This window comes from Molossus molossus, unplaced genomic scaffold, assembly GCF_014108415.1.
Source record: "Molossus molossus isolate mMolMol1 unplaced genomic scaffold, mMolMol1.p scaffold_m16_p_5, whole genome shotgun sequence".
NCBI classification, from domain to species: Eukaryota; Metazoa; Chordata; class Mammalia; order Chiroptera; family Molossidae; genus Molossus; species Molossus molossus.
Genome location: NW_023425388.1, coordinates 107,523,700 through 107,551,559, shown reverse-complemented (window position 1 = coordinate 107,551,559; position 27,860 = coordinate 107,523,700). Strand labels below are relative to the sequence as shown.

The window sequence follows — 27,860 nt, the reverse complement described above, 5'->3', positions numbered from 1 at the left end:
TTCCCCACAACAACCTCTTTCTTGGCACAACATATTAACCTTGTCAGTTCTAACTATATTTAAATCCATTGTTGGATTTAAGGGAAATTAGAGTATATAGTATTCCTTTTTATTTTTTGCAGTCTTAAATTTATATCTATTTTATTTCTTTCATCTGAAAAACCATATAAATCCTTAGGCTTCCTGTTGTTTTTTTTTCCTTTTGATTGCCATCTTTTCAAGAGATTCCCAGGCTCAAATAATATTCCCAGGCTCAGCAATATATCTTGAGAGGTTTCTGTCTCTGCTTTCTTCTTTTTTTTTTTTATCCTCACCCGAGGATATTTTTCCATTTTTTGTACAGATAGAATGTGAGGGAGAGAGAGGAAGGGAGAGAGAGTGAGAAACATCGACGTGAAGGGACACATCGAGTGGCTGACACCCGCACGACCAACCAGGGCCGGGGACAAACTGCAACCGAAGTACGTGCCCTTAGCGGGAACCGAACCCTGGTCTCTCCGGACCGCAGGTCGACGCTCTAACCGCTGAGCCAAACTGGCCAGGGCTCTGCTTTCTTCTTTTTCATTAATTCTTTAGCTCATTCTAGTCCAACTCTGTTCTTATTATTCTATTGAAATTCTTCTGGTCAAGGTCAAAAACAGTCTTCCTGCTGTCAAGTCCTGTAGTTGCTTCTCTTTTCCTATTTCACTCACCCTTTCAGTAGCCTTCAGTGCAACTGACCATCCTTTGTTATATGGCATCTATGATACCACATTTTATTTTTTAGTTTATTGTTGACACTATTACAGATGTCCCCATTCCCACCTCTACCCCTCACTCCTCTTTTGCCTACCTTCACCCAGCCCCAGCCTCCTTTGCCTCTGGCCATTACCGCACTGTTGTCTGTGTCTGTGGGTTATGCATGTATGTTCTTTGGCTAATCACTTCACCTTCTTTCATCCAGTCCCTCACCCTCCTCCTCTCAGACAGCTGTCAGTGTGTTCCATGTATCGATGCCTCTGTTTCTGTATTGTTCATCAGTTAATTTTGTTCATTAGATTCCACATATAAGTGAGATCATATAGCACTTGTCTTTCTCTGACTGACTTAATTCACTTAACACAATAATCTCTGGTCTATCCATGCTGTTGCAAAAGATAAGATTTCCTTCTTATTTATGGCTGTGTAATAGTCCATTGTGTAAGTATACTACAGCTTTTTTTATCCACTCACCTACTGATGGGCACTTGGGCTGTTTCCTGATCTTGGCTATTGTAAATAACGCTGCTTTGAACATAGGGGTGCATATATTTTCAAATTGGTGTTTCGGGGTTCTTAGGATGTATTCCCAGAAGTAGAATCACTGGGTCAAAAAACAGTTTCATTTTTAATTTTTTAAGGAAGCTCCATACTGATTTTCACAGTGGGGTTCCCTTTGTCCACATCCTTGCCAGCACTTGTTTGTTGATTTACCGATGGTAGCCATTCTAGCAGGTGTGAGGTGATATTTCATTCTGGTTTTAATTTGCATTTCTCTGATGATTAGTGACATTGAGCATTTTTCATGTTTCTTTTGGCTACGTGTATGTTCTCTTTGGAGAAGAGTCTATTCAGGTGCTTTGCCCATTTTTTTCTTTGTGTGTGTGTATAATTCCACTTTTAACATAAACATCTGATATGGAAAACTGAAACTTCTGTTTCAGAGCAGAAATAAAATCACTAAATTTGGCATTTCAGTAGCATGCTATCGAATTCATCATGATTAATTTTACATTAAATTATGGACATTGGCTGTATCACGTTTCATGTTATTGCCAATAGCAGTAAAAAAAAAAAAAAGAAACAAACAATAAAAAATAATAGTGCCTGACAAGTATTCTCTTGGGGACATAGGGATGTGTCCTGTGAGGAGCCTAATTCAACAGTGCATGCTTTTCCTCTACCAGATTTAGGACACAATTTGAAAAGTTGAGAATGCCCAGAGGAGGTTATTTGCTGAATTCCAATATCTGAAGAAATAATTGTTTGAGCAGATTGTAAGCACGTTTACTTATTTAACAACAACAACAACAAAAAAGGTGGGGAGAGAAGTACACATATACACAAACCCCAAATTTCTGAAGTTAAGCATTAACACACCAGGTTCATGATTTATGATCAGTTTCCCAAAATTCAACTAGAAACAATACAGAGTAGCCCCCCTCAGTATTATTTTTGCAATTTTTAGTAATGTTAAGCATCAAGAAAAAGAAAACATATTATTGCACATTACAGCTGCCCTACAAAAATGGCTAAACTTTGACACACAGAATTGATTACTTTTTGTGTGTGTGTGTTAATCCTCACCTGAGGATATTTTTCCATTCATTTTTAGATAGAGTGGAAGAGAGGGAGGGAGGAAGAGAGAGATTTTTCAGTCTTCGTGGTGCATATTCTAAACCAGCCACTCAGCAATATCTCCAGTTTTTAGAAATTCATCCGCATGCATGTTTATTAAGTAAGAACACTGATGTCTAGCTGCAATGAGTATTGTGATGTAGTGTCTGTGTGGTAGAGGAAGGGGACTGTCCATGCGCAGCATGTAGAATTGGCTCTGCAGGAAAGACTCCAACTACTGAATGTACAGACTTATGACCTCGGTGATGTCCAGACAACCGGATGTAGCATATTCTTCCATAAACAAGTTAGTATGTTCATCTACTGTGTTTGCTTGGGCAACTTTCTTCTCTGGAATAAAGGCACTTGCTCCTCTTATCAGGGGTTGTGTTACCCTGATTCTTTTATCCTTCTGCAGTACTTTCCAGCAGTTGGTACAGAGCAGGTAGTTGGCGGTGGCCAATGAGCTGATGCCCCTCCGGTTCATCATAGCTGCAGGCATCGATGGCAAGGGTGGGCCAGGATCCGGCTATCACTGCTGAGGAGCCAGACCATCCCTACTGTCTAGCCGCAATTCAGACTCGGCCTCCTCTGGTGGATTATCTGATAGGAGGCTACAACCTGGGAGCAAGGGGCACTGAGAGTAAGCAGCACTGTCAGAGGCAACCACCCTGGAGGCTTCTCACCCACCTGTTATTCCACTCAATACCATCCTCCAGACTCCCACTCCTGCCAGGCCAGGAGGAATAGCCCTGGTGCCTCAGTCCCTTTGCCTATTTTTAAATTGGATTGTTTGTTTTCCTATAATTAAGTTGTATAAGTTCTTTATATATTTTAGAAATTAACCACTTACCAGATATACCATTGGTGAATATGTTTTCCTGTACTGTAGGTTCCCTTTTCATTTTGTTTATGGTTTATTTTCTATACAGATATTTAGTTTGATGTACTCCCATTTGTTTATTTTTTCCTTTGTTTCCCTTGCCCTACTAGACAAGTCAGCAAAAATATTGCTACAAGATATGTCTGAGATTTTACTGCCTATGTGTTTTTGTAGAATTTTTAGGGTTTCACGACTTATATTTAAATCTTTTATCCATTTTGGGTTTATTCATGTGTATGCTGTAAGTCAGTGGTCTAGTTTCATTTTTTTTGCATGTACCTGTCCAGTTTCCCTAACATTATTGAAGATTCTTTCCTTACTCTATTGTATGCTCTTGCCTCTTTTATCAAATATTAATTGACCATACAGGTGTGAGTTTATTTCTGTGCTCTCTGTTCTGTTCCACTGATCTAATGCCTTTTCTTATGCCAGTACCAGGCTGCTTTGATTACAGTGGCCTTGTAGTATAGTTGTTTTTAGGTGTTGTGATACCTCCAACTTGTTTCTTCTTTCTCAAGATTGCTGAAGCTATTGGGAGTATTTTGAGGTTTCATATGAATTTTTGGAATATTTGTTCTAGATCTGTGAAATATGCCTTTGGTATTTTAATAGGAATTGCGTTGAATCTGTAGATTGCTTTGGGTAGTATAGGCATTTTAATGATGTTAATTCTAATAATCCATGAACATGGTATATGCTTCCATCTGTATCTTCCTCAGTTTCTTTCTTCAGTGTCACATAGTTTCCCAAGTACAGGTCTTTTACCTACTTGGTTAAATTTATTCCTAGGTACCTTATTTTGTTGTTGCAATAGTAAATGGTATTGTTTCTTAGTTTCTCTTTCTGATAGTTCATTATTGGTATATAAAAATGCCACCAATTTCTAAATATTAATTTTGTATTCTGCTACTTTGCCAATTTCATTTATTAGATCTAGTAGCTTTTTGGTGGAGTCTTTAGGGTTTTCTCTGTACAATATCATGTCATCTGCAAATAATGACAGTTTTACTTCTTTCTTTCCAGTTTGGATACCTTTAATTTCTTCTTCTTGTCTGATTGCTATGGCTAGGCTTCCCAGTACTGTGTTGAATAGGAGTGGTGAAAGCAGACATCCTGTGTTGTTCTCAATCTCAAAGGGAACACTTGTAGTTTTTGCCCATTGAGTATGATGTTGGCTTTGGGTTTGTCATATATGGCCTTTATTATGGTGAGATATGTTTCCTTTATTCTTACTTTGTTGAGAGTTTTTATCATAAATAGGTGCTGGATTTTTATCAAATGCTTTTTCTGCATCTATTGATATGATCATGTGGTTTTTATCTTTCATTTTGTTTATGTGGTGTATCACATTTATTGTTTTGCAGATATTTTACCAGCCTTGCATTCCCAGAATAAATCCCACTTGGTCATGGTGTATGATCTTTTTAATGTATTGCTGGGTCTGGTTTACTTATATTTTGTTGCGAATTTTATCATTTATGTTCATCAAGGATATTGGCCTATAATTTTTTTTTTTTGTAGTGTCTTTATCTGGTTTTGGACTTAGGATAATGCTGGCTTCATAAAATGAGTTTGGAAGTCTTTCCTCTTCTTGAAATCTTTGGAATAGTTTGAGAAGGATAGGTGTTAGTTCTTTGAATGTTTGATAAAATTCACCTGTGAAGTTATCTGGTCCAGAACCTTTATTTGTTGTTAGTTTTTTAAAATTACTGTTTCAGTTTTTATTTATTTATTACTTATTTTATCCTCACCTGAGGATATTTTTGCATTTATCTTCAGATAGAGGGGGGAAAAGAGAGAGAGAGAAACATCGATGTGAGAGAGACACATCAACTGGTTGCCACCCACACGACCCCAACCGGGGCCAGGGACAAACTGCAATGGAGGTATGTGCCCTTAGTGGGAACTGAACCCAGGACTCTCTGGTCCACCGGCTGATGCGGTAACCACGGAGTTTTTCAATTTTATTAGTTTTAATCTGTCTATTCAGATTCTCTGATTAACTTCTAGAAGATTGTATGTTTCTAGGAATAGAACATTTTGTCCAGATTGTTCATTTTGTTGGTATATAGTTGTTTGCAATATTTTCTTACAGTTTTCTGTATATCTTTGGTGTCAGTTGTCTCTTTCATTTCTGATTATATTTATTTGTGTCATCTATCTTTGTTTCATGATGAGTCTGGTTAAAGGTTTGTCAATCTGATTTATCTTTTCCAAGGAACCAGCTCTTGGTTTCATTGATCTTTTGTATTCTTTTTTTAGACTGTATTTTGTTTATTTCTGCCCTGATCTTTATTACTTTCTTCCTTCTATTCACTTTGGGCTTTATTAGTCTTTTTTATTTCGTTTCCTTTAAGTGTAATGTTAGGTTTATTTGAGAGTTTTCCCATTTCCTGAGTAGGCCTGTAATGCTATGAATTTCTCGCTTAGGACTACTTTTGCTGTGTCCCATAAATTTTGGGTTGTTGTGTTCTCATTTTCATTTGTCTCCTGGTAACTTTTGATTTCTTCTTTGATCTCATTGTTAATCCATTCATTGTTTAGTAAGATGTTATTTAGCCTTCATGACTTTGTGTGTTTTTCATATTTTCTTGTGGTTGATTTCTAGTTTCATACCATTATGATCAGAGAAGATGCTTGATATGATTTCACTCTTCGTAAATTTATTGAGACTTGTTTGTGTTCTAACATGCGGTCTATCCTAATACCACATTTTCTTGATTTCCTTTTTGCTTCATTGTCCACTCATTTCCTTTCTCTCTACTTTACTTTATCCTGTAAAATGTTAGACTGATTTAGGACTATGTAATTGGGCCTTTTTTTCTATCAACATTTTCTCCCTAAATGAAAGAGCATCTAGTCTCATCTGGTCCTTTGCTTTTTTATTTTATTTTATTTTTTTTATCTTTACCTGAGGACATTTTTTCATTTTTTGTTCAGATAGTGTGGGAGGGAGAGAGAGGAAGTGAAAGAGAGAAACATCGACGTGAAAGGGACACATCGAGTGGCTGCCACCTGCACAACCCAACCAGGGCCGGGGACAAACTGCAACCGAGGTACGCGCCCTTAGCGGGAACCGAACCCGTGTCTCTCTGGACCGCAGGCTGACGCTCTAACCGCTGAGCCAAACTGGCCAGGGCTGGTCCTTTGCTTTAATATACTTTATATTTTAATGATTTTATTGTTGAAATTCCAGTCTAGATCTTTTCTGAGCTTTGTACTTGTGGATTTATACAGGTTAGGTCCTGGCAGGAAGTAGATGGTATACACAAAAATGTTTAACTGAAAATAATATAGTAAAGGGACTCTTACTATTGTCATATCAAGGTTAAGAGAGCAAGCAGGAAATGTTAAGTAATCCAGGGACAGGAAAACTTATGCTTCCCTTAGTCTTGGGTAAGGAGAAGAATTGGTGTTACCAGAACCTGATGGAGAGCTAGAACCATGGTATTGGGGGAGGGGGGGGAGCAGTTATAGTTCTCTCATTGTGTAAGGATGCAGCCACTTCCAGAACCACCTCAATACTGAGAAGGAGCAGGAAATACAAGTGCTTTTCCCTTAGTTGCTCCATTGGTGTTTCCTGTTGACTGAATTCAGTGGGAGGCCAGGAGGAAAGAGATATTGAAGGGTGAAATCTGGTAAGCCTCCCAGGCACAGAGCAGTGCAGAAAAGAGCAGAGAATGGATCCTAGAGTGGGAGAGGATGGCAGACAGAAACTATCCAACTTCCTCTATGCATCCTCTAAGCATCTCAAACAAGTCTAAATATAACATGTCTGTTAGAGATCTTTGTTTTCCATTTCTCACCTGTTTATCTCCAGGTCTTCTCTATCTCAGGAAATGGTATCTAGTTGCTCAAATCAAAACCTGGGAGGCATTCATAAGCCCTTCATTTCTTTCATGCTTTATAATTAAATATCAGTAAGCCCTATCACATCTATCTCCATAATATATCTTTCCATCTCATGCAACTGACCGTCATCTTTATCCTGGACAACTGCAAAACCTCCTAACTGTTCTCTCCCTTCACTCTTCCCTTCCTACATCTTTACTCAATTATTTAAGCAGCATTCAAAGTGTTCTTTTTACAACTTAAGCTCATGTCATTCCCTTGCTGAAACTCCTTCTTATGGTTTTCATTGCTCTTAAAGTAAAATCTATAAGAAAGACACTGATCTGGTACCTTTCCACCCTCATATTGTACAACTATTTTATTCCTATCTTCCTGTCTTTTAGTATTGTTTATTTGTGTTTCTTAAACATGTCAAGCTTTTTCCTGCTTTAGAGCCCTAACACTAATCTATTGGAATAATAATACTTGGAATACTCTTCTGGATATTTCTCATTCTTTAGATCTCAGAGTTTCCTGATCACCTTATCTAAACTCCCTCATCCCAGTTCTTCTCTGTCATGTGATTATGTTTATTTCCATATAACAGTTTTTGCAACCTTATTTCCATATTTACCTGTTTAATATCCTCCACTCATATTAGTCTCCCATGTAAACTAGCAGGGAGAAAGTGATTTGCTTATCTTGTACACCTGAACCTGACATAGTATTCTGGGCATAGATAATACATATTTGGTGAGTGGTAGATGAATGAAGTATTTGTCTAAATGCAAGAGCTTTAAAATTAGAATGTTAACATAGACTGTGTGAGTGTCACCTATGTCTGCTTTTTATTTAAGAAGCATGGGCTGGAACCATGCAATTAGTGAATTATGGATTATGAAATCTAAAAGTAAGTCTTAATTCAATTAGACGTTTGCCAATTAAATATAATTAAGACATGAAAGACAGATGATTCTCTATGCTTAGCAAGAGAAAAATTTATCCCAGCATCTAATCTGGAGAGACATGTTGGACATTAAGTTCTTTTCTGTCGTGTGATACCATACACCCTCGTACCCCATTTCTCCCCTTGGCAGTGTATGTAACCTGGAGATCCCGAAATCAGATACCTCACCATCAAGCAATGCAACTTCCTTCCAGAGTTTGAAAATACTTTTATTGCTACTATTCCCCAGCCCTTTTAATTTCGCCTTTTCTGACTGTATATAAAGATTTTGAAAGAGGAATATTCTTTGCAGATTACTCACATTCCCAGTTTGTTATAATATTAACAACTTAAATATATGTAACTACTATATTCTCAGTACTTGACATGTTATCTTATTTAACCTCTACAACAACTGTATATAATAGGTGATTTCTTTGTTCCCATTTTACAGACTCAGAGGAGTTAAAGTAACTTATCCACAATCACACACTATGAAGTATCAAAATTAGGATTCAGGCTCAGGTCTGGCTGACTTAAAGCCCATACCCTCTCCTCTAGGACCCTCTTTCAAGAAAGAATTAAGTTAGAGTGCCATGGTCAGTGATACCTAGTCTATAACTGTTGATGCCCATAACCTTCTATCCCTTTACCACTATTACCTCAGGAGATAATGACCCCTATGTCAGACCACTGTTCTGGCAGGGTACCATTTTTTTTTTTCAACTTAACTCTAAATTCTCTAGAATGACAGTCATTTGTCTTTTCCTATTCTTCTTCTCCTTAAGATAAATGTCCTCTCCACTTTGGGTCCTGATGTGAATCAGATCCTGAGCATCCCACCCCTACTCAGTCCAGAATTCAAAAGCTTATGACTTTCTTTAGACAGCACTGTTTAATCATGGTGATTATAAATCAGTTTCATGAATTTTTAAAAAATACTAGATGTGAAAATATATGCATCTGGAGAAATTTAATTCACCAAGTATCTATTTCTGTTATTCTAAAAGGTAAAATAGAAATGATGTTAGATAATAAATTGTTGGTTTATAGAATTTGATCTGTATAAAATTTACATAATATCTATTTGTTTTTCCCTTAGGCTGATTATTTACAACCCAAGTTGTTGGGCATTTTGGCCTTTTTTAACATGCAGTTACTGAGCTCCAGTGTTGGCATTGAAGACAAGAAAATGGTAGGTAGTGATATTTGAGTTGCAGAGTGCTGGAGTAAAATTCATGTAGAATATGTAGGAGACATAATATTTGCTACTACTTGCAAATATTTAAAGATAAGAAATAATAAAACATGATATTCTGTACTACTGAACAACTTGTGTAAGCTTCTAGGGAGTCTAAAAAGAAGAATTATATCATTTTCAGGTCTTTCTAAAATAAGGGACAGAAAACCCAACCCCAATTGACTGAAAGGAATTTGTTACTCTGTAACTAAAAGTAGAGGGATAATATAGGTTCGGGTATTGCTTGGTTTTGGGCAAAGTGTTCTCAGAATCAGTTTCTTAACTCCAATTCCCCCGGGATTGGTTCTATGCTTAAGTGGTAGGTGTTGGCCCCAACAGTTTCAGGCTCACATTATCATAACATCTAGCTCAGTGGGAAAAAAGAGACTAACAATCACTGATAGCTCAGAGAAAGGTTGAATTTATTAGTCCACATTGGTCTGATGTGTGTCATGGCCCGTGGTGTTTTTGAACACCAAAACTGCTAGGTTATCTATAATAAGTAAAGTAACTTCAATTATTTGTCAGTTTATGTTTAAATGTATTTGGCACAGTAAAGTATCATGATTGCTCTAACAATTGGTTACCACTGGAAATTTTTGTTCATAGATTGGGATAGAAGTTTAAATATTGATTTGCTTTCTACCTCTGCAGTCAGTAAAATTCCATGAATAGAATTTTATTTCAGTCTGTACTACCCTTCTCATAATAATCTTTAAGGAGCCAGGAAAGACATGATACAATATTAAACTCTACAAACTTAAGCAACTAGTACTTGTTCTTTGGTGTCAACTGATAAATATAATCCCCCAAACAACTTCTAATCCACCTACATGGATTTTTTCTTATTGTCATCCCATGTGAGAGAACCTAAAATCTAAGAAAACTAGAGTTTGTTTTAAACCTAAAGAACTTGCATGTTTAGGCATATAGTTAAGGTTGATTAGAGAATTTCTTTACTCTTTCATTAGACTCTGGAGCTGTTGATACAAGTCTGATTCTGTTTCACACACAAGAGAATGTGTGTATTATTTTGTGGGTGTGTCATCAGTTATTTGTTTTACTAAATTCAGAGCATCTTGAATTTAGTACCATTAGGATGAAAATGCATGTACTGCATAGCAGTTTGGGATGGATTTGAAGAAAATCAAACAGTGGCTATTATATATACATGTATGGGTATATATATGTGTGAATATACATGTTTATAGTTTATATAAACATATATATAAACATACAGTTGTCCCTCGTCACTTCATGCTTCGACTTTTGCAGCTTTACTCTAGTGTGTTTTTTCAAATAGTACACTTGAATAAACCGCGATAGAGTGAAGCCGCGAAAGTAGAAGTGCGAAGTGGCAAGGGACAACTGTATATAAATAAGGAATCCTACTTTGAGGAAATTCAGTTATCACGGTAGAGTCTGGAACTGATTAACCATAATAAATGAGGGCCGACTGTATATATAAACATTTTATATGTGTGCGAATGTGTGTGTGTGTGTGTATACATATATATATAAATCCTTACCCGAGGATATTTTTAAATTTTATTTTATAGAGAGATGGATGGAGGGAGGGAGCAATAAAGAAAGAGAGAGAAACATCAATGTGAGAGAGAAACATTGATCAGTTGCTTCCTGTACATGCCCTGATTAGGAATCGAACCTGAAATTTTTTTTGGTATATGGGACAATGCTCCAATCAACTGAGCTACCTAGCCAGAACGGGTATTATATTCTTTTTGTTGTTGTTGTTGATTCTCACCTGAGGATATTTTTCCATTGATTTATTTTAGAGAGAGTGGAAGAGAGAGAGAAACATTGATGTGAGAGAGACACAACGATTGGTTGCCTCTCGCATGACCCGGACTGGGATGATGGATTGAACCTGCAATGCAGGTACATGCCCTTGACCGGAATCAAACCATTGATCTTTGATCTGCAGGCCAGTGCTCTAACCACAGAGCAAACCAGCCAGAGCAGGTATTCTTAATAAATTTGAAAATCTCTGGCCAGAGGACCACCAGGTTAAAATAACAAATCACCTTCAAGGGGAAAGAAAATACAAAACAGAACTCATATTTTTCAAACTCTTAATCTCTACAGAAGAAGTTGGACAAAGTGAACTGGCTAACATTTATATTTTGTGTTGCTGGAGAACAGTATCTACTCCAAGATTAGGGTGGGATGTACTTGTCTTTATGGCTCATCTTCTCCTGTCATCTTGTTTATAGGCTTTATTTTAAAGCCCTACTTACTTTTTAGGCCTTGAACAGTTTGATGTCCTTGATGAAATTGATGGGACCCAAACATGTCAGTTCTGTGAGGGTGAAGATGATGACCACACTGAGAACTGGCCTTCGATTCAAGGATGATTTTCCTGAATTGTGTTGCAAGTAAGTCACTACCTCAATTTATTAGATTTTTTTGCATTTCATAGTAGCACTAACTTGAATCTTTATCTCGTAAAAATTGGGTTTAAACCATAAATAATCAAGACACAAAGTCTACTTGTATTGAAAAGGGAATGTGTTTACTTCCTTTTTTTTTTTTTTTCTTGTTCAGATAGAGTGGGGGAGTGAGAGAGAGAGAAACATCGACATGAAAGGGACACATCGAGTGGCTGCCACCCGCACGACCCAACCAGGGCCGGGCACAAAGTGCAACCGAGGTACGTGCCCTTAGCAGGAACTGAACCCAGGCCTCTCTGGACCGTAGGCCGATGCTCTTAACCACTGAGCCAAACCGGCCAGGGCTGTTTACTTCTTTAAAAACATTTTACTATGGCCGTGGCCGGTTTGGCTCAGTGGTTAAGAGCATCGGCCTACGGTCCAGAGAGGCCTGGGTTCAGTTCCTGCTAAGGGCACGTACCTCGGTTGCACTTTGTGCCCGGCCCTGGTTGGGTCGTGCGGGTGGCAGCCACTCGATGTGTCCCTTTCATGTCGATGTTTCTCTCTCTCTCTCTCTCTTCCTCTCACTCCCTCGCACTCTGTCTGAACAAAAAATGGAAAAATGTCCTCGGGTGAGGATAAAAAGACAAAAACAAACAAACAAAAAAAAACCCATGTTACTATGAAATGTTTTAACATACTGAGACATAGTAATATAGTGAACCCCTACATATCTGTTTCTCAGCCTCAGCAGTTTTTAACATTGCTAATGTTATGTAAATCTTCCACCTCCACCATTTTTTTTTATCCTCACCCAAGGACATTGTTTGCATTTATCTTCAGATAGAGCAGGAGGGAGAGAGGGAGGGAGAGAGAGAGAGCGAGAAACATCGATGTGAGAGAGACACATCGAGTGGCTGCCTCCTGCACAACTCCAACTGGGACCGGGGACAAACTGCAACTGAGGTACGTGCCCTTAGCGGGAACCAAACCCAGGTCTCTGGTCCACGGGCCGCCGCTCTAATCGCTGAGCCAAACCAGCCAGGGCACCACCTCCGCTGTTTTTATTGTTAGTTGGAATTTAAAAAAAATATATATATATATATATTTCATTGATTTTTTAGAGAGAGAGGAAGGCAGAGAGAGATAGAAACATTGATGTGAGAGAGAAATATCCATCGGCTGCCTCCTGCACGCATCCCCGCTAGGGATTGAGCCCAAAACCCAGGCTTGTGCCCTGCCCAGTAATTGAACCAGGACCTCTCAGTCCATGGGACAACGCTTAATCCACTGAACCACACGAGCCAGACATTAGTTGGAATGTTTTAAAGAAAACCCCAGTGTCAGATCATTGTGCTTATAAATACCTCAGATGTAATCATCATAAATTATTATACTAATGAACAGGAATTCCTTAATATCACCTAAGCAGTCTATATTTAGATATCCCCAACAGTCTTTTTTAATTCTCACCTGAGGACATTTTTCTATTTTTTGTTCAGGTAGAGTGGGAGGGAGAGAGAGGAACAGAGAGAGAGAAACATCGATGTGAAAGGAACACATCGAGTGGCTGCCACCCGCATGACCGACCAGGGCCGGGGACAAACTGCAACCGAGGTACATGCCCTTAGCGGGAACCGAACCCGGGTCTCTCCAGACCGCAGGCCAATGCTCTAACCGCTGAGCCAAACTGGCCAGAGCGATATCCCCAAGAGTCTTAAAGATGTTTTTCCCAAAGTAGTTGGTTTGAATCAGAATCTGTATAAGGTTCACGTGTCAAATATTTGGTTGTTTCCTTCTTAAGTATCTCTTATAAAAAGATTTATCCCGCCCTGGCCGTTTTGGCTCAGCGGTTAGAGTGTCGGCCTGCGGTCCAGAGAGACCTGGGTTCGGTTCCCGCTAAGGGCATGTACCTCGGTTACAGTTTGTCCCCGGGCCTGGTTGGGTCATGCGGGAGCTAGCCACTCGATGTGTCCCTTTCACATCGATGTTTCTCTCTCTCTCTCTTCCTCTCTCTCCCTCCCGCTCTATCTGAATAAAAAATAGAAAAATGTCCTCGGGTGAGGATTAAAAAAAAAAAAAAAAGATTTATCCCTTAAGTCCCCTCCCCACACTGCTTTTAGGCCATTCAGATTTGTAGGGTTTGGCTGATTGCTAATCTAATTTGAATATTACTACTAACACTAAGACTACTGAGTGTAGTTTAAGCCTCTTGGAGGTTCTCTGTGTCCTTATTCTGTAACTTTTTAAAGTCATGTGAAGTGCCTGGCCAGTGTCGCTCAGTGGTTGAGTGTCGACCCTTGCACCAAGAGGTCGCTGGTTTGATTCCTGGTCATGGCATGTGCCCAGATTGTGGGCCAAATCCCCAGTGGGGGGCATGGAGGAGGAGGCCAGTCGATGTTCTCTCTCATAGATCTTTCTGTCTCCCTCTCCTTCTTCCTTCCTCTCTCTCTAAAATCAATAAAGAAAAGATATTTTAAAAATAAAATAAAGTCATGTGAAGTAATTGTTTTCTTTGTGCAGGTACCACTAACTTGTTATTGTTAGATTCATTTATTTCAGTTTGTTTAAAATTTTCAGATAATTGCTTTTTCTCTTTATTTTATTTAATTTCAATATCATATAATACATTTACATTTTCTCACATTCAAATTTGTTTTTAAGTTTTACTCGGGGAATCTAGGTTCCATTCTTGAAGGCTGCAGGTATCTAATTTTATTATTATTTTTGTATAACTCCCCTTTCTAAAAGTATAAGCAAATGCACATACACTCACACATATATATGTATTTTTTCATATTAATCTTGCCTCAAAAGATAGCATAGTATAAGCACTGTTTTTACCTTGCTTTTTAGACTTAATATATTAAGTATTTGAGTATACAGTACTGAACTTTATTCCATTTTTACAGCTACCGTGTAATTTTTACTTGTATTTATCATAGTTTGTTTAGCTAATAACTCATTGATGTGTTACAAATAATATAAAACAATGTGCTTTTAACCTTTTTTTTTTTTCATAGAGCTTGGGACTGCTTTGTTCGTTGCCTGGATCATGCTTATCTAGGCTCCCTTCTCAGTCATGTAATAGTAGCTTTGTTACCTCTCATACACATCCAGCCTAAAGAAACTGCAGCTATATTTCACTACCTCATAATCGAAAACAGGTATTGTAACTGAAATTGATAATAAATGTAGCAACTTTTTATTACTGTATTTTTATGTCTCGAGGTATTAGGATTACTGTTGACAATGTGGAACTGTTCATGTTCTTTTGAATGTAGAGTTCATCAATAAACAAAAGTGACATTTTAAGACAGGACATATTGAACTGATGCTATTTCAGTTGTGACATGGCTTCCATTATAATTATATTTTAAATGTATTAATCAGTAAGTCAACAACTGAATTATTTTTTATCAATTTTGAAAAAGATGAGGCTAAATTTACCTCTCTTCTCACAGTCAAAAGACAGTTGAGTAGCATGAGGAAGGTTAGGAGGGATATTCATCTCCTTTTTCTATAGCTTACCTCAGTTGAAACTCTTACTGCTTCATTAGATTAACTTTTAAACCAGTCTCCTTTTCTTTATACTTTTATTACCTTTCTTCATAATGTTCATATTTAAAAGCATTTCTTTGTTGTTGTCTTTTTAATGTTTTTATTCATTTTTTTTTTGAGAGGATGATAGAGAGTGTGATAGAAAAATCAATGAGAGAAGCTTCAACATCAATTGGCAGCCTCCCGAATGCCATCTGCTGATGGTCGAACTTGGAACCCAGGCATGTGCTGTGACTGGGAATTGAACCAGTGACCTCTTGGTGCATAAGTCAATGCTCAACCATTGAGCCACACAGCTGGGTTAAAAGTATTTCTTTATCTGTATCATTCTAACATGCAGAGACTTTCTGTGGTTCTCCATTTCCTAATTGACAAATTCCAAAGTGATTATCTTGACAGTCAAGGCTTTCTAAAATCTAGCCACATTTTCCTTCTTAAAATCTTTTCCCAAGATTTTCCAAAACAGACACTGGGCTACAACTAATTCACATTGTTATTGCAAGAACATACATTATTTTTTTCCATTTTTATTTTTCACTCTGGTTGCTGTTTAGCCTACAGTGTCTTCTTATACATTTAACATTTCTTTCCATTTCTTCACTTACTGGTGTCTTTCGTAATTCGTTTGCTTCTGAAAAGTTAGGATTTAAGTACTACTTATTTACCTACTTAGTCATATATTATTGCTGTTCCCATTAATAATTTCTAGTAACCATCCAGTCAGGAATAAAATACAGAAGAAAAGGCTAATGTCATTTTTTAAAATTAAAAAAACTTTTATTTTTGACATTCTGTACATGATAGAACAGCATAATCAGTGCTCTAGATCACTTTTTGAATTCTTTTAGGATTATCATGCAAATAGTGTACCTTTGCTGTTTATTATAGAGGAATCATTTCTCTACCTTTATCATTTCTCTATCATTAAGAAATTCTCTTTCACTCAGTGCTAGATAAGTCTTAAGCTTCCTGCGTGAGGGAATTATCTCAGCTTTTTTTATTGTAACAAACTCAATGTCTAGCACACAGTAATGCATAGTACTTACGTAGTGCATATTTGTTGCATGAGTTAATGAAGACTAGAAATTATTTATTTTTGTGTTATTACTTTTTCTTTTATTTAATTGAATTTATTGGGATGGTTGAAGACTCTTAACTTAGAAACACTTTATTTGGACCCACAAAGATTAGAGTATTATATTTGAAGCAAATTAAAAATTATAGTGTCAATAGGAATTCAAATTTTTCTCTAAAATTCTTTATGAGAATTTGATTTGGGGTTGGATTATCTATTGCTGTATTACAAAGCACTGCAAAACATAGTGTCTTGAAACAATGAGCATTTTTATTTACGCATACTTTTGCAATCTGGGCAGGGTTCAGCTGGTTGATTCTTTGGCTGGTCTTGTGAGTGTTCATTGGTGTGGCTGCACTTTCGCCTTCTGGTAGACTTGGCTAGGCTTCTCCCTTTTTCCATATAATCTCAGAGTCTCTTTTTCCATGTTGCCTGTCTATGTTGCCTGTCCATGTCCATGTCACCTGTCCATGACTCAGGATTCTTACGAGCACAAACCCAGCCAGATGCTGTAACACTTTTTTTAACACTTAGGCCCCACACTGGTACAGCATGTCTTCTGTCATATTCTGTTTATTAAAGCAGGTCACACAGCAAGCACAAATTGAAGAGGAAGTTACTGTACATGGGTGTGTATGCCAAGAAGCATAGTTTACTCATGGCCACCAATGCAACAGACTGGCACAGGGTTATTTTCTTAGGTTTGATTATTTGTCATTCTTAATTAGCTGAGCATCCTAGACACGGTTGGGAAGAATATTTTGAATGTCAGTAATTAACTAGCACTTTTAAATGTATATTAAGCCTGGCCTTGTGGCTCAGTGGTTGAACAAACCATGCACCAAGAGGTTGCCAGTTCGATTCCTGGTCAGGGCACATACCCAGGTTGTGGGCCAAATCCCCAGTGGAGGCATGCAGGAGGCGGCCAATCAGTGTTCTCTTTCATTGGTGTTTCTATCTCTCTCTTCCTCACTATCTAAAATCAATCAATCAATAAATGTGTATTAAGTTGACTTAGTTTCAGCCTCTGTTTTTTTGTATATTTTTTTAAACTTACTTTTATTGTTGAATATATATGCAGATGTTCCTCCTTTTTCACCTGTTGATCCCCTCCTCCCCACTTCTACCCCCCTCCTGCCTTTCCCCATACTGTTGCCTGTGTCCATTGGTTATGCATATATGCATTTAAGTCCTTTGGTTTATTTCTCCCCACCCTCCCACTCCTTTCCCTTTGAAGTTTGTCTAACAACCAATTTGTACTTCTTGATCCCTTCACCTTTTTCACCCATTCCCCCACCCGCTTTCCATCTGGCAACCAACAAAATGTTCTCTGTATCTCTGAGAATGTTTCTGTTCTGCTTGTTTGTAGGTTCATTGTTGCTAGATACGTATTTATTGCCATTTTGTTTGTTCATATTTTTTATCTTCTTTTTCTTCAAGAAGACCCTTCAACATTTCATATAATGCTGATTTGGTGGCGATGAACTCCTTTAGCTTTTTCTTGTCTGGGAAACTCTTCATGTGGCCATCTATTCTAAATGATAGCTTTGCAGGATAGAATAATCTTGGTTGTAGGTTCTTGCTTTTCATCACTCTGAATATTTCTTGCACTCCCTTCTGGCCTGCAAAGTTTCTTTTGAGAAATCAGCTGACAGTCTTATGGAAGCTCCCTTGTAGGTAACTAACTGCTTTTCTCTTGTTGCTTTTAAGATTCTCTCTTTGTCTTGAACCTTTTGCATTTTTTTTATCCTCACCCGAGGACATTTTTCTATTTTTTGTTCAGATAGAGTGGGAGGGAGGGAGAGAGAGAGAGAAACATCGATGTGAAAGGGACACATCGAGTGGCCGCCACCTGCACAACCCAACCAGTGCCGCGGATAAACTGTAACTGAGGTACATGTTCTTAGCGGGAACCGAACCTGGGTCTCTTCGGACTGCAAGCCGATGCTCTAACCGCTGAGCCAAACTGGCCAGGGCAAACCTTTTGCATTTTGATGATGATGTATCTTGGTGTGGGCTTCTTGGGATGCATTTTGTTTGGGACTCTCTGTGCTTCCTGGACTTGTATGTCTGTTTCCTTCACCAAGTTAGGGAAGTTTTCTGTCATTATTGTTTCAAATAGGTTTTCAATTTCTTGTTCTCTCTCTTCTTCTGGCACCCCCAAGTTGCGTACACTTGAAGTTGGTATACTTGAAGTTGTCCTAGAGGCTCCTTACACTATCCCCATTCTTTTTTTCTTTTTGCTGTTCTGATTGGGTGTTTTTTGCTTCCTTATATTCCAAATCGATGGTTTGCATCTTGGCTTTACCTACTCTACTATTGAATCTGTAAATTACTCTTTATTTCAGTTAGTGCCTCCTTCATTTCTGACTGGTCCTTTTTTATGCCCTTGAGACCCTCACTCGGTTCATTGAAGTTCTCACTAAGTTCATTGAGCATCCTTATAAGCAGTGTTTTGAACTCTGCATCTGTTAGGTTGATTATCTCCATTTTGCTTAGTTCTTTTACTGGAGTTTTGTTCTGGTCTTTCATTTGGGACCTGTTTCTTTGTCTCCTCATTTTGGCTGTGTTTGTTTCTATGTATTAGGTAGAGTTGCTATGTCTCCTGGGCTTCTTAGGGTGGCCTATTGTAGTAGATGTCCAGTGGCACTGTCTCCCTGATCTCCTAGCGGGCCCTCAAGGTGCACCCATAGTGTGGACTTTACACTCTTCTGTTGTAATTGAGCCTTGATTGCTGTTGGCACATCAATGAGAGGGTTTTACTCAGGCTGGTCAGCTGTAAGAACTGGCTGTGCCCACTATTCACTGACCTCTGACCACCTTAATTTTTTGAAATAGTTTGAGAATAGGTGTTAGTTCTTCTTTGAATGTTCGGTAAAACTCCCCTGTGAAGCCATCCGGGCCTGGGCTTTTGTTTGCTGGGAGAGTCTTGATTACATCTTCGGTAGTGCCAGGCCTAGAGCCACTTAACAAGAGGTATGGTGTTTGCTGAGAACAGATGCTGCTTGTTTGAAAGAATTTAGGAAAATCTGAAGGAGGATCTGAGACAGGCGGTTCCTTTGGTAAAGCAACTGGCTGTAGCTTGGGTGGGCCCAAGTTGGGTGGGATGGGGCCTCAGGGAATCACCAGGGTGGGGCAAATAGTGTGAGCCAGGTTGCTGGAATCCCAGATATGGCGGCCTTGTGCCTGCCCTGTGGGGGAAGGGCTCACCAAAGGAACAAAGGCAACTGACAGCACATCTGTCCAGGAGAAAGTCCCCTCTCCAGCCCTCACCCTAGTGTCAAACAACTCAGTTCTTCCCGTATGTCTCTGGTACCTTCGAGCTGCTTCCCCCATGCAAGAGCATGGAGGACACGATTCTGAGTAAGTTCATGCACGGGCCCTTTAAGAAGAGCTGCCTGAGGCTCCAGCAACCTCGGCCTCCCTTAGCCTCAGTTCCTGCTGGTTTTTACAGCCAGAAGTTATGGGCACTTCTCTTCCTGGCCCTGGAATCCTGAGCTGGGTACCTGGTGTGGGACAGATACCCCTCACTCCTCGGGGAGGACCTTCACAGCCTAGGTGTCCCTTCGGATTTTTACCCACCACATGTGGGAGTGGGACCAGCCAGTCTGTGCCTCTGCCCCTCCTACCAGCCTTGATGTGGCTGCTGCTTTAATTTTGTAGTTGTAGGACTTCCATTCAGCTCGATGTCAGGCGGTTTTGAATGATGGTTGTTCTGTAATTTAGTTTTAACTTTGATGTGGTTGGGAGGATGCGATACCATGTTTACCTACATTTTTGAATTTTTAATTTGCTTTCTCTTTGCAAATAATTATTTTTCTTCCAACTGACTATTAGGGATGCTGTACAAGATTTTCTTCATGAAATATATTTTTTACCTGACCATCTAGAATTAAAAAAGATAAAAGCTGTTCTACAGGAATACAGAAAGGTACTTAATTTTTTATTTATGGCTTAGGTCATTGATGTGAAATTGTTCCCGAATTTCAGTACATTGAAAGAGATTCTTTAGAATCACATCTGGGCATAATATAGTCCTTTTCTGATGGCTAATTCCTGGTGAATCCATGATTTGTAGACGAAAGTTTTAGCATTTAGATAAAAGATATAATAGCATTAGATAGAACATAGAGCAAAAAATACATTTCTTGTGCCCCTTTACTACCCAGGTCAGTATGTCCTACATGTAGTCCCCAGAAGAAGAAACTCCCATAGCTGCATGTCCTGAGTAAAGAAGAAAAGCTGTGGGATGGATGACTCTAACTATGCTGTGCTATGAACTATGCTGTGGAAATTCAGATCTGACTGGCTTCTGAGCTTTAGAAGGGGGATAATCTGTAGTTCCATCATCCTGAAGTCCGGTGAACTCTGAAATTAAAAAATATCGATAGTGATTGCACAGAATTTTAGGGCAGAAAGTGGGATACCTGACTTTGGTTCAGAATAGCAGTGGTATTTACTGCAGACCCCATGGTTGGTTCTGAAGACTTGATTTCTCCTTTAATGGGTAATTCATGATAGTCATAAGAAAATTAGTAGTCAAATCAAGGAAGGGGTGAATTATCCGAATAATCTGTAGACCTGGCTCAGGGCTATTATGTAACCCTTTGTAAGTTAGGGGAAACTTGTATTTTTTTTACCGAGAAGGGGATTTATTTTAGATAAGTTAATTCTTATTTCATTGGAAAAATACATTTCTTCAGCTCTAAGGATTTTAGAATGAAATCTTTTTCTGATAATTATAAAAATGACATGCTATACAAAGGAAGAGATTGAAATTATTTTTTAAAACTACTTTTAATAGGGATATAATTTAACTACTTTCGTGATAACTCTCAAGCAACTCCAGGCCTTCCAAATGATTCCTGAAATAGTTAATTGATTAGATGTATCTCTCTATGTACTTCATATAGGAAACCTCTGAGAGCACTGATCTTCAGACAACTCTTCAGCTCTCCATGAAAGCAATTCAACATGAAAATGTAGATGTTCGCATTCATGCCCTTACAAGCTTGAAGGAAACCTTGTATAAAAATCAGGTATACTAAGATATAATTAAAAAGCTATAGAAAAGAAAGTTTGGAAGTTTAAAGACAAAATGACAAATTGACCTGTTTGCTTGAGATTCAGTAGGTTCAGTGAAAGGTGTGATTTTAGTTTTATCTAGAATTAGCAGATCTGACTTAAAATTGTTAATCCATGGTGCCCTTTGAGACTGAATATCAGTGATTTGCAAAGTTTTTTGTTGTTGTCTTTGAAGGGCCATGATTTGATGGTTATATTTTAGGGTCTGCATCTTCCTAAGGGTGGATGTGTCTGAACAGCATCAGTTTCTGTGAGTCTTCGCATATAGTTTCCTATAGATGTCTGTCATAAAAGTTTAGTAATTTTGCTATTTTACATTTTGAAGGAGTTAACTTTATTAATTTTGATGAAGCTAAATTTTTAAGTTTAATTTTTCATGGGGCCAGTGAACTTTATTCTTTTCCTTGTTAATATAATGTAGATTATCCCTCATCTTGATGATGGTGAGAACTGAATTTAAAATACCAGGTCACTATTAATCTGTGAAATGGAAAAATTTAATTGAGGTAATTATTTTTGCATATCAAGAACCCGTATGATAAGATGTGAGATTCTAAGACCCTCATGAGTTATTGATGTTTGTTTTTCTGATAGAAGGAAGAAGCATTTCTTTAGGACAAAAGATATATATGATGGTAACGAGTACATGCTTCTGGGTCATTGAGCTTATATAACCAATGTGGGGAGCAGCCAGTGTGGAGATGATCCTACCAAATATGAGGAGCTTTGAATCTCCTTCAGTGCATGATTTATGCCATCCTAACTGTGGTTCTATATTATTAATGTTATGGCCTCATTCTCTGCCCTATATGACATTGCAACTACTCTGCTTACCCCTTGCCCCAAACCTCTACATGGATTTCAGACTTAAAGGGCCTCTAATTGGTGTTTTGAAAGAACTAGTATGATTTTATTGAAATCTTTTAGTACAGTGTTGGAAGATCTTAAAATTCTATATTTTAAACCAATACAATCACTGCAATTGATATATTCCTGAATCTAGTTGACATTCTGTCTAACAAAGGACAATAATAATATGAATGTTTGTAATTTGATTAATATAACTTAAGTTGGAGGCTGAGCTACTTTGGTATATTTACATTTCTCTGGCTCCTCATTTTGGCTAGATTTACCCAGAGATTCACTCCATTCAGATGAGCTAGACAGGATATATCTTTTTTGGTTTCACTTAATATGTTTCCACATCATCAGCAAGGGAAGTGCAGGTTCTGGAATAAAGCTGCTCAGAGGCTAGCTTCCACATCTTTGTTGAACTAAAACCATCAAATAGTTCAGGTCTACACTGCCACGATGTCACAGAGTCAGGGAGGCATCTCACATAGGAGGATATTATCAAGGACCATCTTGTGGAGAAAGTAGGCTTCCCTTCCATGTTCCACTATCACTCTTGAGCCTTATTTGAATATTACCTAAATGGAGGAGCTAGTTTTTACTTATTTGTACATTTCCTTGGCCTTTCTTACCCACATTTTTCATATAACAGCTTAATTAAAATAATCAGTTGCCTAGAAGACTTACTACTTCTGATTACAAAAAGCAAAAGAACATTAAATCAGAACTAATGAAATGATGTCTAAATATGCATTTGGTGTCATTCACAAAAATTCACCTTTTTATTTATATCAGAAAACAAAATTATGCTCAGATTAGTAAATTTGAGGGGACTTAGAGGAGTTTTACTTTGGTGGGAATCCACAGCATTGAAAAAAGGCAAAGTAAAAGCTACAGCTAAAAATGTGACCTAAAAGAAGAGGACCGGAGACACCAAAGAACTGTGCAGAAGCAGGCATGAGTGTGATAGTGCGGAGACTATCTGAAAATGGTTTCTAAATCAAATATATTGCTGAACATAATTCTGGAATTTTAGAACATGACATTTCAGGTAGGTGATAATTATAACGTTTTTCACACATGGTAATAAAAAATACTGAACTACTTGGCCTCTGACATATGTAATGTATCAGTGGACCTTAAGTTTTTAAATTTAGTATATGAATGTCTGAATAGCAAAGGCTCTCTCCTCTTGGCATAGAGATTTTGTAGTTTACATTATTTATAAGCAGATGACATGGTCGTGATCTAACATAATTAAACTTCATATTGATCATATCCTCATATATAAATGGCTAAATCTGAGAATTCAAGGAGATTACTTTTGTTCTTAGGGAAAAGCCACAACTGCCACACTTTTGCTACTTGTGTCATTAAAGATAAATCACTTCTGGTAATTCTCAAGCCTTTCTTTAATGTAAAGCCACAATGCTAAGAGATTAACTAGGCAGTGTAAGAAAGTAAGTGGACCTGCAGGACACTTAAAAGTCAGATTGAGTCCTGGCGGTTGTGGTTCAATGGTTAGAGCATTGGCCTGCACGCTGAAGGGTTGTGGGTTTGATTCTCGGTCAAGGGCACGTTTCTGGGTTGTAGACTCCCCAGCCCCGGTTGGGGTATATGCAGGAGGCAACCAATTGATGTGCCCCTCTCACACTGATGTTTCTCTCTCTCTCCCCCTCCTACCCTCCCTTCCATTCTCTAAAAATCAATGGAAAAATATCCTTGGGTGAGGATTAACAAGAACAACAAAAGCCAGATTGAGTAGTCTGAATGAGACACAATGACTACAGATTGTTAAAGGATACTGTTTTTATTATCGGAAGTATTACAGATGTCCCCCTTTGACCCATTGACACCACCCCCCTTCCCGCTACCTAAAGGATATTTTTTAAAAGTGAGGGTGACCTCAGAAGAAAAGACTCACACAGGATGAAAGTGAAGAGATGGAAAAAATTTTCTATGTAAATAGAAATGAAAAAAAATAGCTGGTGTAACAGTATTCATATGTGATAAAATAGATTTTAAAATGAAAGCCATAATAAGAGACAAAGCTGGTCATTACATAATATTAAAGGGATCCTATAAGAGGATATAACCCTGGTAAACATATATGCACCGAATATAGGAGCGCCAAAATCTCAGACATCACACATAGCAGAATTTTCACTGATACATTGCCTAGGTCAAGAGAAACAAAGGAAAAAATTAATAAATGGGACTACATCAAATTAAAAAGCTTCTGCACAGCAACAGGAATCAGCATCAAAATGAAAAGGGAATGCACTGTATGGAGAACATAATTGCCATTGATACATCGGATAAGGGGTTAATTTCCAAAAGAGTATTCATACAACTCAGCAAAAGAAATACAAACAATCCGATTAAAAAATGGGCAGAGGACCTGAATAGATACTTCTTTAAACTGGACATACAAATGGCCAAGAGATGTGAAAAAATGCTCAGTGTCACTAATCATCAGAGATGCAAATTACAGTGACTGTGAGGTATCACCTCACACTGACCAGAATGGCTGCCATCAACAAATCAAACAAGTACTGGCAAGAGTGTGGAGAAAAGGGGACTGTAGTACGCTGCTGGTGGGAATGCAGACTGGTGCAGCCACTATGGAAAACAATATGGTGTTTCCTCAAAAAATTAAAAGTGGAACTGCCTTTTGACCCAGTGATCTCACTTCTAGGAATATATCCTAAGAGGCCTGAAACACCAATCATAAAGAATAGATGCACCCCTGTGTTCACAGCAGTGCTATTTACAATAGCTAAGATCTGGAAACAGCCCAAGTACCCATCAGTAGATGAGTGGATAAAAAAACTGGTACATTTACACAATGGAATACTATGCAGCTATAGAAAAGTAAGATGTCTTACCCTTTGAGACGACATGGAAGGATCTAGAGAGTATTATGCTAAATGAAATAAGCCAGTCAGAGAAAGACAAGTATTACATGATCTCACTTATTTGTGGTATATAATGAGCAAAATAAGCTGATGAACAAAATAGATCCATAGACATGGAAGTAGGGAACAGACTGACAAACCTCAGAGGGAAGGGAGCTAATGGGGTGGCAGGAAGAGAGAAACCAAAGAACTTATATGCATAGATGTGTAACCAATGGACACAGACAACAGTTCAGTGAAGGCAAGGGGTGGGAGCGGGAACAGGGAGGAGGGTATCAATGGGGGAAAAGGAGGGACAGTTGTAATTTACAAAATAATCAAAATTTAAAAAAATAAAATTTACAAAATAAATAAAGGTGAGGATAAATTTAGATTAGAATAAATTTGTAGCTGGATATTTTTCCATTGATATTTAGATAGAGAGGGAGGGAAGGAGGGAGAGAGAGAAACATTGATGTGAGAGAGAGGCACTTCGATTGACTGCCTCCCAGTATTAAATCTGCAACCCTGGTACGTGTCCTTTACCGGGAATCAAACCCATGAGCCTTCGGTCAATGGGCCAGTGTTCTAACTGCTGAGCAAAACCTGCCAGGGCAGTGATTCTTAGACTTTAAAGGAGTGAGTTTATGGCATGTGAATTGTATTTCAATAAAACTGTTTGTTTAAGAAAAGATAGCATAGGAAGAGAGTAATAAAAAATAAAAGCAGGAATTAATGATGTAGAAAAGAGAAAAATGGAAAATTTTAATAAATAAAAATTCTGGTTCTTTGAAGAAAACTAGCACAGGTAAATCTGTAAAGAAGAACAAAAAGCAGAAAGCATAATGTGCAAATAGGAAATGACAAGTCAGAAATAACCATTGAAACAAAGGAAATTCTTTTAATCACAGAAATTACATTGTACCCTTTGTGCAAGTAAATTTGTAAACCTGCATATTTTTCTTGGAAAATATAGTTTATCAAAATTGACTCCAGTAGAAATCAAAAGCTTAAAATCCTAATTTCTCTAAAGAACAAAATATTACAGAAGAACTACCAGTAGAGGAAAGCAACAGGCCCAGTGGTTTTACAGGGGGATTTTTACTAAATCGTTAAAAACCAGATAGTCCCAATGCTGTTTAAATTGTTCTAGAGTATAGAAATGAAAAATTATAATTTTTTTAAGGAACAATGTATAACAATGTTCACTAAACTTCATAAAAATAATATAAAATAATACAATTGAAGATCATTATCACTTACAGATATCAAAACAAAAAATTTGAATGAAATATTATCAAACAACTCATTTTCACATTAAGAAAACACTCACAAACAATTGTAATTTATTCCAGGATTGCTAGAATGGTTTATATTTGGCAATCCATTAATATAATTCACAGTATTAATATATCGAAGGAGAAAGTCATATTGTTTATACAAATGCTGAAACAGCCTCTGACAAACTGTAATATCCACTTCAAATAAAATACTCAAGAAAATTGGAATTGATGGACACTACCTCAGTATATTATAAATATATGCATATACACATAATATATGTGTATATATGTATACATACGCACATACTTGATGGGGAAATAAGATGCATTTCTACTAAAAGCAAGCTTACTCATTAACTCTACTACAATTTAATGTTCAGTTGGAAATATTGGCCAATAAATTTAGATAAGAGGAAAGCAATCAGAGGCATAAGAATTGGAAAAGTTGTAATATTCTATTTGTAGATGATACACTAATATATTTTGAAAATTAGAGAATCATAAACTGTTTCAGACAACAAACTATTTCAGTAAGGTAGGAGGATATAAAAATTAATCATATAATAAGCAATAACTGAATAGAGACTTGCTGGGAAAACCCAATTTACACAGTAACTGAGAAAGATTACATACTTAAAAATAAGCATAACAATAAACGTATAAACCAACAGGAAAATTTTAAAACATCCCTGAAAGACACAAAAATGTAATAGATTTACACAAATGGAAAACAGCAATTGTTTATCGGTTTGGTTTTGCTCAGTATTATAAAGATTTTAGGTTAATTGATAAATTGAATGCCATCCCTAGGTTAATTGATAAATTGAATGCCATCCCAAAGAAATGCCAAGTTGTTTGTTTTTTCAACTAGAAAAGTTTACGCTAATGTTCATATGGAAAAAGAAATGTAAAAATAGCTAGGAAAACTCTGGAAGAAAAAAAAGCAACTAGGAGAGTTCAGTAACCCTACCAGACATGAATATACTTTATTGCCTCTATAATTATAATATAATGATACTGGTACATGAATAAACAGACCAGTAGGAAAGAATAGAAAGGCCAGAGATAGAACCAAGTGTATATGGACTTTTAGGATATGATAAAAATGACATTTCAGATAATTGGACCATACATGGATTTGTTTTGATAACTTGTTAAACATTTGGAAAATGATACAATTGGATCTGTATGTTAAAAAGCCTGCGTAAATAAATGCATTGACCATATACTCATTTAAAAAATTATTTTGGAAGTCAACATTTTTTGCTGAAAAATAAAACCCATTTTATCTAGTAGTGAAGTAGGATGAAAACATTTTTAAGCACTTAGGAAATATATCTATATCTGGATCTATATAGATATCTATATATAATTTTTAAATTTATTTTTGTTACAGATTTTTCTGCTTTTTCCCCATTGACACCTTCCTACTGCCCCCCCCCCCCATCCCCTGCATTGTTGT

General features: G+C 37.5%; 1 protein-coding gene across 5 annotated transcripts in view; it reads left to right on the top strand.

Annotated features, from left to right (window-relative positions):
* The window catches only part of ATR (ATR serine/threonine kinase), a 126,981-nt gene that overhangs the window by 23,671 nt on the left and 75,450 nt on the right, over window positions 1-27,860 (top strand). For all 5 annotated transcript variants that reach the window (XM_036242270.1, XM_036242272.1, XM_036242271.1 and 2 more), the window contains exons 17-21: window positions 9,118-9,210; window positions 11,521-11,651; window positions 14,669-14,812; window positions 20,119-20,212; window positions 21,195-21,320. In XM_036242270.1, the coding sequence (XP_036098163.1) occupies window positions 9,118-9,210; window positions 11,521-11,651; window positions 14,669-14,812; window positions 20,119-20,212; window positions 21,195-21,320 (588 nt within the window). The remainder of the gene's footprint in view (window positions 1-9,117; window positions 9,211-11,520; window positions 11,652-14,668; window positions 14,813-20,118; window positions 20,213-21,194; window positions 21,321-27,860) is intronic.